Source organism: Pinus tabuliformis, chromosome 7 (genome assembly GCF_031772625.1).
Source record: "Pinus tabuliformis cultivar Carrire ecotype Pingquan chromosome 7, CPIR1, whole genome shotgun sequence".
NCBI classification, from domain to species: Eukaryota; Viridiplantae; Streptophyta; class Pinopsida; order Pinales; family Pinaceae; genus Pinus; species Pinus tabuliformis.
Genome location: NC_142293.1, coordinates 709,784,596 through 709,801,980, shown reverse-complemented (window position 1 = coordinate 709,801,980; position 17,385 = coordinate 709,784,596). Strand labels below are relative to the sequence as shown.

The 17,385-nt window shown below is 39.3% G+C and overlaps 1 protein-coding gene across 1 annotated transcript in view; it reads right to left on the bottom strand.

The window, feature by feature from the left end:
• Window positions 1-1,117: 1,117 nt before the first annotated feature.
• The window catches only part of LOC149249479 (serine/threonine-protein kinase VIK-like), a 122,855-nt gene continuing 106,587 nt past the window's right edge, over window positions 1,118-17,385 (bottom strand). Inside the window, exons 5-11 of the mRNA XM_089458707.1 lie at window positions 5,066-5,186; window positions 4,744-4,823; window positions 4,093-4,152; window positions 2,408-2,523; window positions 2,163-2,248; window positions 1,699-1,814; window positions 1,118-1,528 (exon numbers count right to left, since the gene is read on the bottom strand). Coding sequence (XP_089314833.1) covers window positions 1,402-1,528; window positions 1,699-1,814; window positions 2,163-2,248; window positions 2,408-2,523; window positions 4,093-4,152; window positions 4,744-4,823; window positions 5,066-5,186 — 706 coding nt within the window. The 3' untranslated portion in view covers window positions 1,118-1,401. The remainder of the gene's footprint in view (window positions 1,529-1,698; window positions 1,815-2,162; window positions 2,249-2,407; window positions 2,524-4,092; window positions 4,153-4,743; window positions 4,824-5,065; window positions 5,187-17,385) is intronic.

Genomic DNA, 17,385 nt, shown 5'->3' with positions numbered 1-17,385 from the left:
CATGAAATTTTATTTCTATCTGCCTGTGCTCTAAGAGAATTAATCAAAACACTTTCTTGGAATACAAATCGCTCATTAATCCTTGAATGATAGTTGGCCAGTGGTATTTGATCCATGCCATGAGAACTTTTGGACTAAAGGTAGGATCCATTAAACTCCCTTATTAGGATGTTTGAAATGAATGTCAATGTTTTAATGACTCGAAGTGCAGGTTTCATTATCATTCGAGTGGCCTCCAATCTTTTTAGAAATCTAACGGCTAAACTATTCTTCGCATGGTTTTCTTTTCCAGCAGCTGCACCCACAAGAGCCTCAAAGGTATTTGCTCCTTGGTTTGAAAGGGCGGGATGGGGCATTGGAGCTCCCTCCCATGAGGGAAACCATAGGAGAACAGAAGGGAGATGAAGTGCTTCAGATGAGGCTCAAAAATATACTAGTCTGACATGCCAACAGACTCTCAGGATATCCACAGTTCACAACATAAGAAAAAAATATTTTGAATAGTTTTCCCACCAAAAGGAACTGTCTAATAACTTGGTTTTCCTAACATGTAGTCTCTGTCTATATGTGGTGCCACAACGGCAAAGTACATGAAAAAGGCATATAGTTTGCTCTATAATGTCTATAAAACAAGCGTTGCAGAAGAGTACTGACCATTGTTATGAATAGCTCTTGAAACTCACTCCCTGAAGTGGCAATAAAACAGGGGTCTGCTACTGTATAGGTGTAGGACCAACCTCTGGAGGTGGTTGCTATAACCAAGTGCTTTGCTCTGATTATATTCATTTTAGACAAAGTATAAAATGATATAATTTCTGTTGTATAAGAAGCTACTGTTGAAAAGCATATGAATTATTACCTCCTGAATTTCATCAATGTAGTACTGTTCAGAAAATTTATTACCTTATCACCATTTGACAATCGAATGAAAAATTGACTTACAATGATGCTGGATACCTTCGAATCACGATTCACAAGAAACATCATACAGAACAGTTCATCTGTTTATATGTAACTACAGAATAATCTGAAGAATATGGAAACCACCACTTGCATGTGCAACTGCCAAGTTCATGCATTGAGTATAACAACTCTTACAAACAACGAGGCAGAACAATAAACAGAATTCTAGCATATTGCCAATAAGCTTTATTTAGGTTACAAATATCAATATGAAATTTTACGCATTACATTGGCCTGAAATTATTAAAAACAGAAAAAAAGCCAAAAAAAAAATCTCAAAGCCAGACCAGAGATCCAGCAACATGCTGCCGGAAAAGCAACTCTTCCTCTAAAATAATCACAAGCAATGATAATTGATACATGCAGCTGCAACTCCATGGGTGATTCCATGGGCTATCCCTTGCGATAAATAAAAGCATTACCATATATGGAGATGTTTTAGGAATGGTGCAACAAATTCCAATGATGTTCATGTGGCAAGTTCTTAATATTCTCCAGCTTGTTGAGAATTTCCAAAAAAGTAGGCCTGTTGTGCATATCATGATCCCAACACTGTTCAATCAACCTGCCGAGATCCATAAAAGAAGAAGTGTTAGTAATTTATCTACCATAATAATGATTAAACTGATGTCTCTCTTGCTAAAATTGCAGGATATTTTCCTTGTTTTCCCTATCAAACATTCCAATAAGCCTACATCATTTTGAAAAATAATCCTAGTATATTTAATTTCTCACTCTTTCATTTCAGCAGGATAAGTTTTAGCACGGAAGATAGGCCGATCCTTTTTTGACACATGTTTTGCAGCATCATGTGGTTCATAGTTTGCAAAAGGAGCAACTCCTTCAAACATCTGAGTAATCAAAACCAACGAATCATTTGACATATTAGATAAGATAGGATAAATTTATTACTATCCACCAGTGACCAAAATAGGTCAATGTAACTAGAGAGTACATATCATTATGTTGATGTAGGACTGCAAATGGCAGCTCCTAAGTGCCAAAGAAAATACAAATATAAAAAGGTGGGAAGTAAAATGGGGGTAAAGTTGAAAACCCTAACAAGAAAACCAGCATTAAGGACATCACATACAGTGTACGTTACGATGTACCCTAATCTCATTGACAATGTAAATCAAAAAGAAAACTAAAACTGGATCACATGAAAAGAGATGGGAAAATGAGTAAAGCAGGAATACCTGATATAAAATCATAGCAAATGAGAATACATCAACTTTTGCATCATAAGTTCTGTGTTCAAAAACCTCTGGAGCCATATAACGATCTGAGATTTTGAACAAAGCAATCATGAGCAATTTCCAGTAAGCAAAGCTCACCGATGTTCATCCAAGTAAAGATCAACTTCTTAATAAAGGCACTGAACGATTAATAAGAATTAAAGTGCAACTGCCATCCATTTCTTGGCTTCAAATCCTTGACTTACAACTTCCAGTTTCTCCAGTCAATCTGTACATATCATGTGCATGTTTAACTTTTAAGAGTTTGCTCAGACCAAAATCTCCAACCTTCAAATGGTTTGTGTTGACCATCAGTACATTTCTGCAAGCTCCACAAACAACATAATTAAAATACAAATCATCACAGATAAAAATCCCGCATGTCAATTCTTAATGTACACATTCATTTTGTTTCTTTAAATCTCATATATTGGCCAGAAAACTTAAAATATACATATTAAATTTGTTGAAAATTGGTGTAGCTTGGCAGGTACTCCCACAAGTTTTGGGTGCTTGACTTGTGAGGAGGAAACCCACAAAATGGTTGTTGTGGGCAAAGTACCCAAGCCTGGAGGTTTTGGACCCAAAGTTGTGGGCTTAGAACCCAAAGATATTGATATTTTATTCTAATTATTGTGGAGGACACATTTATTGGACTAAAGGAGCTCCTAAGGCAACATTAGAGAGCTATAAATATGAGAGACCAATGGAGAGGTCAATCAATCATAGCAGTCACACTTGTGAGCACAAGCAAGCCTAAGAGAGGGAGCCGCAGCTAGAAGAGGACGAGTTAAGAGGTCTGTTTCTGTGATTGTCAAGGAGATTTCTGTCTAATAGGAGGCCGGGCATCTGTCTTCTAGGAGAGGCCGACTATTCTGTCTGCTAAGGAGAGAGGCTGCCAAGTTTGAGTTTTGTCTGCTGTTTGTAAAAGTGTTCCTGGACGAGTTCTGTTTGTCATCAAGAGGACCAAAGCCCTAGATCAGGGCCGAAAGGCCTCACATCGGCAAGCAGGAGAGGCTGAAAAGGCCTTAGTGTGTGGAAAGACAAGGCCGCAGCCTGTCTGAGGCTAGGCCACAGGCAGTAAAAGGGACTGAGAGGCCTCAGACCCTTGGGAAGTAGGGGCAAGGCGCCTCAGGTTTGTGGAGGGGCCAATGAGGCAGTGATAAGGGTGTTGTTCTGTGAAAGAAGGATTGTTGAGGTGATGTAATGAAGTCTGGTTGGTGAAGGAGGACCAAAGAGCAAGATTATTGCTGATAAAATACAGAGGACTGAACGACAAGCCCCTCTGAGCAGCTGAGTGTGTAGGACAATCAAAGGAGCCATACCCTGTGAGTTAATGAGTCAAAGGGCAGCCAGTACAGACAACTAATGGAGATGATCTTCTGTGGACAGGCTGATTGAAAAGGGAGCTCAACCAGCAAGTAAGTTGTAAGTTTTGTCTTTGATTTGTTGGGCAGTTGAAGGTCTAAAGGAGTTGACCTCAAACCCTATTGTACCATAGTTTGTAATAAGGATTGTGAAGGGCCATGATCCCTGGTACAGGAGCCTATGATTGTTTATTGACAGACTAATAAAGCAAGTTTTGGGCCATATATATATTGTGTACTTTATTGGTTTCACTGCTGTTATATTTCCGTTGTGCAAAGTTGTTTTGGTTGAGCACTACTAGTGTGTTTTTGTGCTAGTCTAGCCATAGACCAGACCTAGGATATAAGGAAATTCAACATCTCACCAAAATGTAATTTCTTGAATCTACATCCTAGCCACAAGGGATACAGAACCTAAAGCAAAATTTTAGGAATGACTTCTCAGCTCTAAACAATTATGCATGCTATCAAAATCAACTAGACTACAGCCAGAAATGAAAATACAGCGTCCTCAAGTAGCAAACCTAGGCTTCAGATCCCGGTGAATAATAACATTTGGTCCATTGTGGAGATAAGCCATTCCCCTGCATACAAAAGAATTGAGCCTGCATTCAGTTGGCAGAATTTAAAGATGATATAATTCTGGCATGTCAACAAGAAGCAGACCTTCCTCAATCTAGAAAAAGCTGGTTTGACCATAAATACTACGCTATAAATGAATTCTAATCTCTGACCCAAAAGGAATTTCCTAAAATAATACATATGTAAACAAGTTAAAGAACGCCATGAGCCAAAGGAAGTGAAAAAAGAAATTAGAAAGGTACGGAAATCCCTCACTTTTGTGAACACTGATTTGTCACTTGTTGTTGTATAATATAAATGAGAAGGAATTAAGAACAGTGGAACATGTAACAATATAAATACAAATATAGATGAAAGGAATGGAAAATAATGGAAATGAAATAGTTAAATAAGATAGACATCCAAATATTAAGAACTTTGACAGAATTAGCACTTCCAAAATTTATGCCTAGGCAGCCACAATTTCAGTTAAATTACACAGTACATGGTGGGATTCCAATGACAGATTAATATGAGGTGCAAAATTTTTATAAATCTTCTTAAAATCCAGCCAAAAAGTATAATTAAGTTTTTTTCTAGATGGTACCATTTACCTTGCTATATCCAGAGCAAAGTTAACAGCTGTCGCTGTAGGCAGAGCTCCTTTGTCTTTAAGAAACTGATGCAGGTCCCCCTTTGAAATGCCATAATAAAGTACATTAGTAGCTCTCATTTAAACATTAAGAAAGATGACAGAGAATAAACTGATCGAAAAATGATACAACTAGTTGGAAAATTCTTTCAGAATTTAAATCCTAGGCATATCCTTATACAAACACACACCATTATTTTGCATCTGCATAAATACTTAAAGCACTTCTCTAAAGAAAACATGGAACTTATTTGATCACCAAGAAGAAAAAGTTGGTCACATACCCCACGAAGGAACTCAGTTATCAGCATCAGAGGTGGTTTCTTTGTGACTGCACCAAGAAACTGGACAATATTAGGATGCCGCAACTTCACTAGTAATTCAACCTCGTTTCTGAAGTCCTGTCTGTCTCAGAGAAAACACATAAATGTCTAAATAAAGATTTAACTGAGAAAGTCAGGTACAAGTAAAATAAACTAACAATCTATCTTCTCATCTTGGAAAACAGCCTGCTTAAAATATTGCTCTTTTGTCACTGCAATGAAAACTTATATTATCTCAGGAAACATTCCATTGTAAGTTTTTTATAGCTCTATGTAAAAATCACAAGGATTATATCTTTCAATCACTTTATATTTCTAGAAGCAAAATTTTGAAATGATTTAATGGTATCAAAATGACAAAGATAACATCTTATCTCTTGAGTATCTGCACGCGTTATCTCCAACAAGCATTAGTTTTTGATCCACCTATTTATAAGACAAACATTGCTGACATTCAATGTGTGTAGTGTCACTCTGAAGTCCTCTAGGGGAAAAGCCCCCATCTATGTTGTTAGGGGTAGCTGCCAGTAATGATAAGATCATCCACATAGACAACTACAAACAAGATATCATCACCAGTATGCTTGATATACAGGTTTGCATCAGATGGACTCCGCTGAAAACCCTGATCTGTCAGGTACTGATCAATTTTCATGTACCAAGCCCGAGGAGCTTGTTTCAATCCATAGATTGCTTTAACTAACCGACACACTTTCTGTTCTTGACCAGCAACCTTGAATCCTGGAGGCTGCGTCATGTAGACTTCTTCTTGGAGATCACCATTTAGGAAAGCACTTTTTACATCCATCTGATGAACTTTCCAATTGAACTGAGCTGCTAGGGCAAGAACAAGCCTTATGGTACTCATCTTGGCTGTAGGAGCAAAAGTCTCCTCATAGTCAATGCCTTCCTTCTGTGAAAATCCTCGAGCCACAAGCCGAGCTTTATACTTGTCTAAGGTTCCATCAGCTTTGTATTTTACTTTATACACCCATTTGCAGCCTATGGGTTTTTTGTCTGCAGGAAGATCAGAAAGTGTCCATGTGTGATTCTTCTGAAGACTCTGAAATTCTGCTTCCATAGCCTGTTCCCACTCAGATGTACCCTTAGCCTCTGAATATGTTTGAGGCTCAAAAGTACTGTGAAGGTTAGCCATAAGAGCAAAATTGACTGTAGACTGTTGTCTGTTCTTATGCCTAGAAGTTCTACCTTCAAGGAGCTCATCATCCCGGAGATCACCTATGGTTTTAGCCCACCATTTGGGCCGAAGAGAAGAAGAACCAATATCAGGATTAGAGGAACCAATATCAGGAGAAAGAGAAGCAGGCTCAAGAGCAATAGGAACAGCAAGAGGAGGATTAGCTTCTGGAGGAAGCTCAGATAGAGTAGTATCAAACCCTGATGCTACATCATCCCTCCCATCAGATGGACTGACTGGAAGAAGAACACTGTGAGGCGGATCCTCAGAGAGCTGCTCAGAAGAAGAAGACTGAAAGAATCCTCTGTCTTCATCAAATACTACATCTCTACTGAAGCTAAGTCGACCAGTGGCTATATCTATCAGCCTATAGGCCTTGTGATGATCACTGTAACCTGTCATCATGAGTTTCTGACTTTTGGAATCCAACTTAGATCGCTTAGCAGATGGAATCCAAACATATGCAACTGAGCCAAAAACTTTGAGATGACTGATCTTAGGCTTACGACCAGACCACACTTCTTCAGGAGTCTTCCCTTTAACAGCCTGAGTAGGAGATCTGTTAAGAAGGTAAACAGCAGTAAATACTGCTTCAGCCCAAATTTGTTTGGAACACTCCGGTGTTGTAACATGGAACGAGCCATTTCAACAACCGTGCGGTTGCGACGCTCGACAACACTGTTCTGCTGGGGAGTGTAAGGTGTGGTTAATTGTCGTTTGATGCCATGAATATCACAGAAGTTGGTAAAAGCTGAGGAACAAAATTCCCCCCCATTGTCGGTCCTAAGGGTCATGATATTACAACCAGATTCGTTTTCAACTAAAGTTTTAAACTTCTGAAAGGTACTAAGAGCATCAGATTTATTTTTTAAAAAATACACCCACATCTTTCTACTAAAGTCATCTACAATAAGTAAAAAGTATTTGCAAGCAGTGATAGAAGTTGTATTCATAGGACCACAAATATCAGCATGAAGTAACTGAAGTCCCTGGGATGCGCGCCAAGATTCTCCATTTTTGAATGACGACCGATGTTGCTTTCCCGCTTGACAGGCGCTGCATACCCCCAACTGCTGAGTCTGAATATCAGGTAATCCTGACACAAGTCCCTCCCGAGAGAGCTGAGAGAGATACTGCATATTGAGATGCCCATATCGCTGATGCCATAAAGTACTGATGGGAGAGACACGAGCTGCTAGAGCCACTTCTGGAAAGTCACCGGTGTCAAGTAGTCTGTATAGACCATGGTCCTCTAGGCCAGTAGCAACTGTCAGACTGGTCTCCCTATCAATGATGGAACACTTGTGTGCACTGAACACAACATCAAGCTGAGGAGAATTCCTCATAATCTGACTGACAGAGAGCAGATTAATCTCCATACCAGGAACATAGTATACATTTAGAAATATGAGCGTGCGTCCACCAGACTGAATTTGAACTGTACCCCTGCCAGCAACAGTGTATTTTTCACCTCCACCAAATACTACTGAATCACTGAAAGGTGAGAAGTCAATAAACCAGTCACGCCTGTGAGAGAAGTGGCGTGATGCACCAGAATCAATGTACCATGCAGAGGAAGGAACATGTTCTGAAGACCTTTTAGCCATAAAGGCGTAAAAGGCAGAATCTGTCTGTTCGGAATGTTCTGCAACATTCGCTGTCTGATGTGACCCTCCCTGTTTCTTTTGTTCAGAAGCAATCCTCTGCCTGCAATCTTTCTTCATGTGACCGAACTTGTGACAGTAATTACACTGTACACTTTTCTTCCTGTTAGGATCAAAAGACTGAGATGATCCTTTCTGCTGAAAAGACTGAGAGGACTGATATTTTGCAGCAAATGCATTTTCCGAGGGCACTGATGAGGCACTACTACCAAACTGTTGTTTCCACCGATCCTGCTGCAGAAGTTTGGTACATAAATCTGGAAACTTCAGATCAACATTTGTGGTGGTAATGTTGAGCGTTTCAATGAAGTGTTCATAAGATTTCGGTAGACTTTTCAAAGTAATGACTACCATATCTTCCTCCTCCATGGTCCGACCAATGGCTTCGAGCTGATCTCGAATGTCTTTAATTTTGTTGAGATGTTCCTGTAAAGACATATGTTCGTCCATCATGATGGAGAACAACTGATTTTTGAGAAAAAAAGCTCTGCTTTTATCAGATGTCTCATGCAGTTCTTTCAACTGTTGCCAGATTTCAGCAGTTGTCTTGCCAGAAGGGATCTGTGGTAACTGATCATCAGCGACAGAGAGCTTGAGAAGCATAACAGCCTCTCGATTTCGATCATCAAATTTATCTTGATCGGTCCCGGCTGTACCGGGACGAAGCTCTTTGCCCAAAATGAGTTGATCAAGACGCCTGTACTCAAAAATGGTCAACATTCTTTGTTTCCAAATGTTATAGTTGCTGCCATTAAAGCGTTGATTTCCTTCTAACATCAGATTGGTAAGTGTGGCCATTTTCCCAAAGAAAAATACAGAAGTCTGCCACACAAGAACAATGTTGCTGCCTGTTTATCCTGAAGTAAATTAAAAAACAGACTTTGTCCTGCTAAAAAAAATATAGTTCTGAGAATACAGTTTCCCACAAGAGAATGCAGGTCTACCACACGTGTATACTGATGCAATAAACAGGTGTCACAGGTCTGAGTTTGTAATGAAGACTATCAGGATCACAGAGAAAAAAAAATTCCGCTGATTGGTAACCCACTGCCGGCAACCAGAACCATACATACAGCAAATGCAAATATTGAAAGAGGGACCCACATATGCTGTCTCAGCTTCACTTTTAAACTGCCGGCAAACACCACGGATATATTGGCCCACAAAACAAATACGAAGATCTTAATAAATTGGCCCACGTGAGCTTCACGTCACGGCTCAGGTATATGCGTCTCAGGTATATACGTGTTTAAAAAATACACAGGTTTGAAATAAACACAGGTGCTGATAACGCGAAAGATCGCAGGTTCGAGATTTGTATCCACGGATTTTGGAATATATAACTGGTTTCAAATGTATCCACGGAAATATTTATCCACGGGTCTGCAGTATATATCCACGGGTTTCAAGAAATATATATTTAACCACGATTAACCACCTGCGAGATTTGTATCCACGGATTTTGAAATATATTTAACGGGTTTCAAATATATCCACGAAATGAACCACGATTTTCAAATATGTATCCACGGGTCTGCAGTATATATCCACGGGTTTCAAAAAAATATATATATTTAACCACGGGTTTCAAATATCTATCAACGGGATTGAAATTGCATGCGTATCCACAGATATCCACGTATTTTGACAGAGTTGCAATAAAAACCACGATTTTTGAAACCACGATTTTGCCTGCAGATCGAAGTTTCAAACCACGACTCCGACTTTCAAAAAAAACAAATGAGTTTTGAGGGAAAAACACCTGGATCACGATTGCTGAGGGATTCCACGTTGTGGTCGAGTAGCCGCCAGGCGAAGAAGAAGATAGCCGGATTTACAATTCCAAGCAAACTGGTCAGCCAAAAAAATTCCGCTCCCATGAAAACAGTCACCGCCCCAAAGTTATTTCCTTAATAAAAAGATCATGCAAGGGAAGAATCCATTTCTGTATCGAGATGGACGACTGTAAGCTTTTATCACAGCGAGCAAAGCCGAGGCTAAGACTCAGTGAAGGCTGCCTGGCTTACAGAGGGCTCGACCTTAGAAAGGACTCAAGAGATTACGATGCAGAGAGAATTACTGTTCAAGAAATCTCTTAACCTTGCTCTGATACCATAAAAGAATGATGAATGAATTAATTCACATGGAGCAAACAGCTCAATGATAATACAAAGATATTTACAATAATAGAAACATCAGGTTTCTATGTAGAATATAGAACAAACAGTTTCATCTAAGAAACTGCTAAAAGAATAAAAATAGAAACAGCTAAAATACTGAGCATTACTAAATAGAAATATATTCTAATACCAGAGAGGAAAGACCAAGTAGGATACCAATGTAAAAAGGTAAGCAAGTTGTTGAGCATGTTAACATTGCTTTAGTGACGGTTCTAAATTCATTTAAACCATGAAATTATGATGAGGCTAAAGGCAAGGATGGGTGGCAGAAGGCCATGAAAACTGAGTATAAAAATTCACGATCTATGCTGCAGGAAACATGTCTCCCAACCCCCCCCCCCAACGTACTAGCTGCGTTTCTGTATCGAAAAGCTGAAATGTGCTTGAAACATGTTTCAGTTCATCTGAAACGTGGTTCACGTGTGGGAAATGTGTTTCAGCATCTCTACAATGTGTTTCCAATTTTGTCCTGATATAATTGCTGGGACCCACATTTTTTGTTTTAATGCCTAACAAAGGTTAATTAAGAACTAATGAGACCTCTAAAAGGCTCTAAGACTGGAATTTTTTCTTTAAAAAAGGCTTTCACTCTCAGTTTGCACCAAAATGTTGGCAAATAAAGGTATGAGTAAAAAGGTGAAAAGGTTCATCCTTTTGCTTAAATTTCTAACATTACCATTAATTACTTCAGGATGTTTGAGAGTGGTTCTAAGTTCCAACTTCATTGTAATTCATATGGAGAAAGTAAATTTCATATGCATTGAAAATTCAGCATACTTAACAGTTTTCAGGATTTCAAGATTGGTAGGATTGTAGCATTTTCATTAGATTCTATCATGTATGAGGGTATGGGATTGGCAGCTAATTGAGAGCATCAAGCCCTTTATGTACCTCGAAGTTTGTAATATTGATTGTTGGAGTCCTCTATTGTGGCCTCAGCAAAACTGTACGCTCCACTCAGATATGTGTCTGTGTCATTTAAATAATCTTTGCTCATTTAATCGTAATGATTTCTTTCCAAGTTTCAATATAATGTGCTACAGGGGGGGGCATTTCCCCAGTGTGAGGGACACGACTCCCCGAAAAGGGTGCTTTGGGGCATCCCCCCTTAGAAAGGGCTAGACACACCCCCCTCAATTTTGATTGAAAACAATAATTTATGAGTGGGTAAGCTTAATATTCAACCCTAGGGCCCTAGTAATGCTATGTAATGTCATGTCTCTTCTCAAATACATTTGTAACAAGGTGTTGCTACACAACTTTGCACAATTTTCGCTAAGGAAGAGAACCCATCATTTTCCACTTAGTAGGAGGCAATTCGACTTTATTTGGCTGCTAGTGGAATGTGGGGGCCACCCACATGAGAATTCGGACTAGGGCATTGAAATGGCTTGGAGGGAAGTCAAATAGGTGGATGGAGGGGCCCACAAGAGGCAAGGGAGGCCCAAGGAGTTATAAGGAGGAGGCAGCTCTCATTTTGGATTCACTCTTACATCTTGCAAACAAAATTACTTGACTATTCGCTCTACTGTTTAGCTGAGTCAACCGGCTGTTTAGCCACGAATCTCTCAAGCGGGAGATTCAGCCTCTACTTCGGGGGAGCTTCCGTGCCCGCCCAAGAGAGGCAGTTCCATAAGTATTTCAGGAGTTTCGGGAGTGTTTTACAGCACTACCATTCAGCCATAACAGGGACTGCATATTTCTAGCTAGCTGAAGAATATGCAAGGGGAGTTTGGAGCTATCAGTGATCAAGCATTTGTCGGGAGGGTCAGAGGATTGGAAGAGAAGCAAAAGGCCAGCATTTCTAGTGAGTTTTGGAGCTAGCAGAGCCAGCATCCCAGCAGTTTGAATTGTTGGGTTTCGGGACAGTGTAGAGGGCTAGTCCAGCACTTTCGTGTAGCTAAGGAGCAGGTGCCATAGGCCGAGAGCCCATCCGAGAAGCTAGGGGATTGATAGCATAGGTCATCCCAGCACCTTGGGACCACTTCTAGGAGGATTTACAGGCAGATTCCAGCAGGTCGAGTTTTGCATTTGCAGCTAAAGTTGGGCTCCAAGGGGGTCGAATTTCAGAAGTCTACACCAACCAAATTCCTTCGTGGGCTTTTTTGGGTTTAGGACAAGGAGTCCGAGGTTAAAAGCTTATAATTTTTTGGGCACAGAAATTGGATTTTTCAGCCATTCGTGTTGAAATTTCTAAGTCTAACACATCAGAAATCCCTACTGCATTATCTGGTTTATTTTCTCCTACTTGTTCTTCTTATTAACAAGTTATTTATAAATAAAAATACTGAAAATAAACACAAATCCAGCCTCAATCCATATACAGATCAACAACTGAAATACAGAGACAAACACACAAGGGACATAGTTATTTTTGGACAATCGTCCCTGGGAAAACCCAATGCGAGAAAATCGGTGCAGTAGTTCTGGGGTTTTTATTATTATGCAGATTCTTGAGTACAACTAGGGTGCCAGAAATGGCTCACCCAACAGAAATTGTTACACGGCAGTAATACCTCTTCCCGGAGACAGATATTCATCCTCTCAGATCTAGTCTGCCCCACAAAAATCCTTTTGGGGCTTCCTCTTGGCCCTATGTCAGCCCTGCAAGCTTCAACATAGCTCCTAAAGCCTCTGCGTCAGCCTCTTGGCTCTCTATGTCAGCACTTGGCCCCTCTGTGTCACCCACGCAAGGCTCTCTACCTCTACGCATTCCCCAACTGCCTCTGCGTACCTCCTATTGTCTCTGCGTAGCTCTAGCTGCCTCTGCGTCAACCTCTTTGGTCTCTATGCTACCCTCTGGCACTATCCCCGCCTCTCTGCTATGTACTCACTGCCCCTCACTGCAACAGACCACTAGCTCGAATTTTCTCAGCAAGCCCCGCTCCAGAAAATCGAACTAATTGATCAGTTTTTGGTGTATCTCCAACTGACCCTCAAGCCTCCTCTTATACTTTTCCTGTTGAATCTTCAACGGCCGAGATTAAGTCTCTAATCAACAGCTAAGATTATATTTGAGATTAAGTCTCTAATCAACAGCTAAGATTAGATTTCCCTTGATCCATGTCATTTAGAACATTCTCACCCAATTTTATATTAATACCCATTAATATTTTAATTTTCCTAAGTTTAGACTTAGGAACCCCATTAAAAATATTATTTATTTTAATATCTCTACAACTAGGTGGAATTTCCCCAAACCATTTCTGGGTCTTAGAGATCTTATGTGCCTTAGCTCTCCACCAATTTTCATGGCTAGAGCACATCCAATGCTACCACAAATCAACAATTTGAACCTAGCAGAAAGACAGTTTTCTGGGCAGCGCAATGCAGATCAATGCAGTAGTTGGATAGCCTTCAGTTCAGCTTTCTCACTTGGGTTTGGTCATGCTTGCCCATTGAGACAAGCCTAGGTGCACCATCTTATTATCCATTGCATTTTTCCTTCAAAAAATTAATAAAATGGCTCAGCAGTTCCTTATTTGCAGCATCCATGGGTGTTTAATGTGTATTTCGTTTTTTATATTTTGTTGCACAGATTATTTTTTATATCACTTGTATTCCTATTTAGGATCATTACAGTGGTATCAAAGCCTAGTTCTTGGCTCAGTTGTGGGGATTGTCTCCTATGAGAGAAGGGGACCAGCAGAAGATCACCTACAAAAGGCAGAGGTCCCTGTTAAAACTGGCAACTAGGGCGAAACTCCACATGGGTCATCTTATTTATGACAGCTGATATTTTTTTGGATTCCTCTCTCTAAGAGGTGTAGGATTGATCTAATGATCATCCAATTCTAACATGTACAAATGAAATGAATTTATTTTGATTATGGCCAAATTATCAAGGTCGACCAGCAAACTTATGTAGGCTCAAAAACCCAACAATCACGTATATTCATCCTCAACGTCGCATATAAATAGAAGGTGACTTAGCCTAATTTACATGTTAGGATATTCCGACACATAGGAAATAGTGAAGCATAACTTGGTCTAGTTTAGAGTTAAGTAAAGTTTGTTTCTTTACTATGTACTTTTGTAACCTACAATCCGACGGTCACGATATGTAGTGATCCGACGGCTCATTCTCTCCTCGGTATTACCGACTCTTGATCCGTGGCTTAACACCCGATTGGTCCATGATCTCTATCTAAAGAGCATGGAGGGTCATTTGTAGGGAAACTGTTCATGAGAGAAACTTATGTAAAGTTTCATTCTCTTATTAATAAATTGCCTGAAGTGGCCACGTTGGCTCAAGTCGTGGATTGTTTCCCTCTTTGAGGATTTTAACCACGTCAAGAATACTAGTGTATTGATCTGTGATCTGTTTGTGAGCGGTGTCCTTTGGTGTTCTGTCTTAGGAACTTACCCTATAAATTCTTACATACTATCAGAGCTATTTGAGGGCCGCATCCGTTGGTGATCCAAATCTGAAGCCGGTACAACTGCATCTGACAGTCGTTTCCTAGGATCTATTGTTGGGCCGAGAGGACTACTCTATTGTGTTAGGAGGCATCTGTTCCAGTCAGTAACCCCTTTCGTTTCACGCGAAAAGGTTTTCGGTAGCCCTAGCTATGTCATTTTTAAGATCTGGAGGTATACAGTCTTTATTTGCAGTTCTAGCTATTCATCTCTCTGTTTATTTCGGTTTATTTAGCTCTTTGTTTTTTATTATTGGATCTATACCTTTTATTTCTGTGTATGCTCTTTGCCCCGCGACTCTGTGTGATCTGAGCAAATCAGAAACAGAAAGGAAGGATTTTTCTCATGTGTATGCTCTTTTCCGCCACGCCTTAGTGTGATCTCGGAAAATCAAAAACATTGAGAAAAATATTTAGTTTCTGGCTAAAGCTAACTTCAAGCCGTAAGGTTTGTTTTTTTTTGTATGTTCGTGTTGGGTTTTGTGGTTTTTGTTTTGTAGGCAAAAAAGAGTTTTTTCAAGTAAGCATGCACCCCAAAGCTTTAGTGACTAGGGAATAAACAACAACAACAAAAACCCTTCCTCTTTTCCAAAAATTACCAACCTTTTAAACTAGTTCACTTGGTCCAAAGTTACTTTATGAGAATAGAGGTCTTGAGTTCAAGTCTTTCTTTTTGTTCAGTTACTTTTTCAAAAAGCACATGTAACTTATGTTTTAAAGTTAATTTATGTAAAAATGTTCTCACCCATTATAAAAAGTGAATCACTTAAAATTCTAAAGTCTCTTTATCTTTTATTTAAGTTACAATTTAGTGGGTAGTTCATAAAGTACCATTGTAAAAGTGACTTTCACTTATTTATAAAAGTAAGTCACATAAAATCTTTTTTTTTAGGTGAGCTAATTAGATTAAGTTTGGAAAGGGGGGATTTTTTTTAAATATAACATTATCATTCATTTCCGCACATTCACGCACTTCATCGGCATCTTCAACAATTTTTCTTCAAAAAGCCATAACTTCTTCATCCAGAAGCCGTTTTCAAAGTCGTTTTTTTGAATCAGCCTAATTTTTTGAGATCTTTCCATTGGAACACTTAGTTTCAGCATTTACCGCTTCAGTTTTTGTTAAAATGAAAAGTCCATGCCAAGTTATTCTTGACAGCCCCAACTACTTCCAATGGTGGTCCTACATTATGGATTTACTTAGAAGTAAAGATCTTTACAGAATAGCCTCAGGCCAAGAAACCAAACCTCAAAGATGAAGATAAAGCAGCCAAATGGAAAATAGGCAAGATCAAGCACGTTGATTGATAGGGATGTCTATTTCTCCAGACCTTAGATTCCATATCACAGAACTTGATACTCCTAATGAAGCAATGAAACAACTCACTAAAGTTTTTGAAATTAAAAATGAAATTAAAGCCCATCAACTCGAAAATGAGTTGCTTACATTGGACCCCAATCATTTTTCTTCCATTGAAGATTTTTTGTCCAAGTTCAAGACCTTTAGACTTTTCTTGGAAGGTGTTAAGGTTAAGAAAGAAGATGGTAGCCTTATCTATTCCATTCTTACTAAGTTGGGCCCAGCCTACACTGTGTTTGTTTCCACCTTCCATTCTACTAGAGAAGCCTTTATTTCTCAAGGACAAGACTACAAGTCCCCCTATTTTGATGCCTTTTGTGATTCTTTAATAAGAGAACAAGAAAAGCTCTTATATCTTGTTCTTCTTAATCTTGGAAACTCTTTTAAGAAAGCCTTAGCCGCCCAGCAGCGACCAAATTCAAAGAATCCTAAGAAGCAGTATCCTAAAAAGAATGGTCCTAAACCAAACAAGGGTCCTAAGCAATTTCAGTCTCAAAATGAAAAATCATTTCAACAAAATGATAAGGCAAATAAAAACAAAGGGAAGAAGACTAATAGACATTGCCACTTTTGTGATCGAGATGACCACTTAGAATCTAAATGCTTTAAGAAGATGGAAGCCTTGGAAGCAGCAATGAAGAAGCATAACATCCATTCGGAGCACTCTTCAACTTCAACTTCATCTTCAGGAATAGCACTTTTTGCATGTGGTTGTCGAGCATCTCGGTCTGGTTATGCACTAAATGTATCTTCTTCTTCTCATCCTCATGAGTGGCTCATTGATTCTGGAGCTTCTTATCACATGGCCAAAAACAAAGCCATGTTTTCTTCTTTAAATGATTGTAACACCAAAAATATATATGTTGGTGATGATAGATCTCTTAGTGTTGTAGGAACTGGAACTGTTCATCTAGACAATGGTCAATTTAATGATGTATTATGTGTTCCAACCTTATGCTGCAACCTTCTATCTGTATATCAGATAACTCATTCAGGTGAAGGTAAAATCATTGAATTTTCACCTCACGATGTTGTAATTAAGGACTTAAGAGATCCTAGACAGATTTTAGTTACTGGCATTGTTGATGATTCTACAAGGTTGTAAAAGTTTAACAACTTTGGGTCATCAAATCTTCCCTCGGTATTTGTTGCTCATAATGATGAAGTGAGTAAACTTTGGCATGAGCGATTTGGTCACTTAAACTATCGCTCCCTTCAGAATCTATGTAAAGAAAATATGGTGACAGGTCTTCCAATGGTATCTTACAAAGATGGTGTTTGTTCCGGATGTGTACTCGGAAAAAATCATCAGGATAGTTTTGAAAAACATGCCTCTTGGCACGCCTCAGCCGCTTTACAGCTTGTGCATAGTGATTTACATGGTCCACTTCCAGTTGTTTCATTCTCTGGCTACAAGTATTTCTTAACTTTCATTGATGATTTCTCCAGACGCACTTGGGT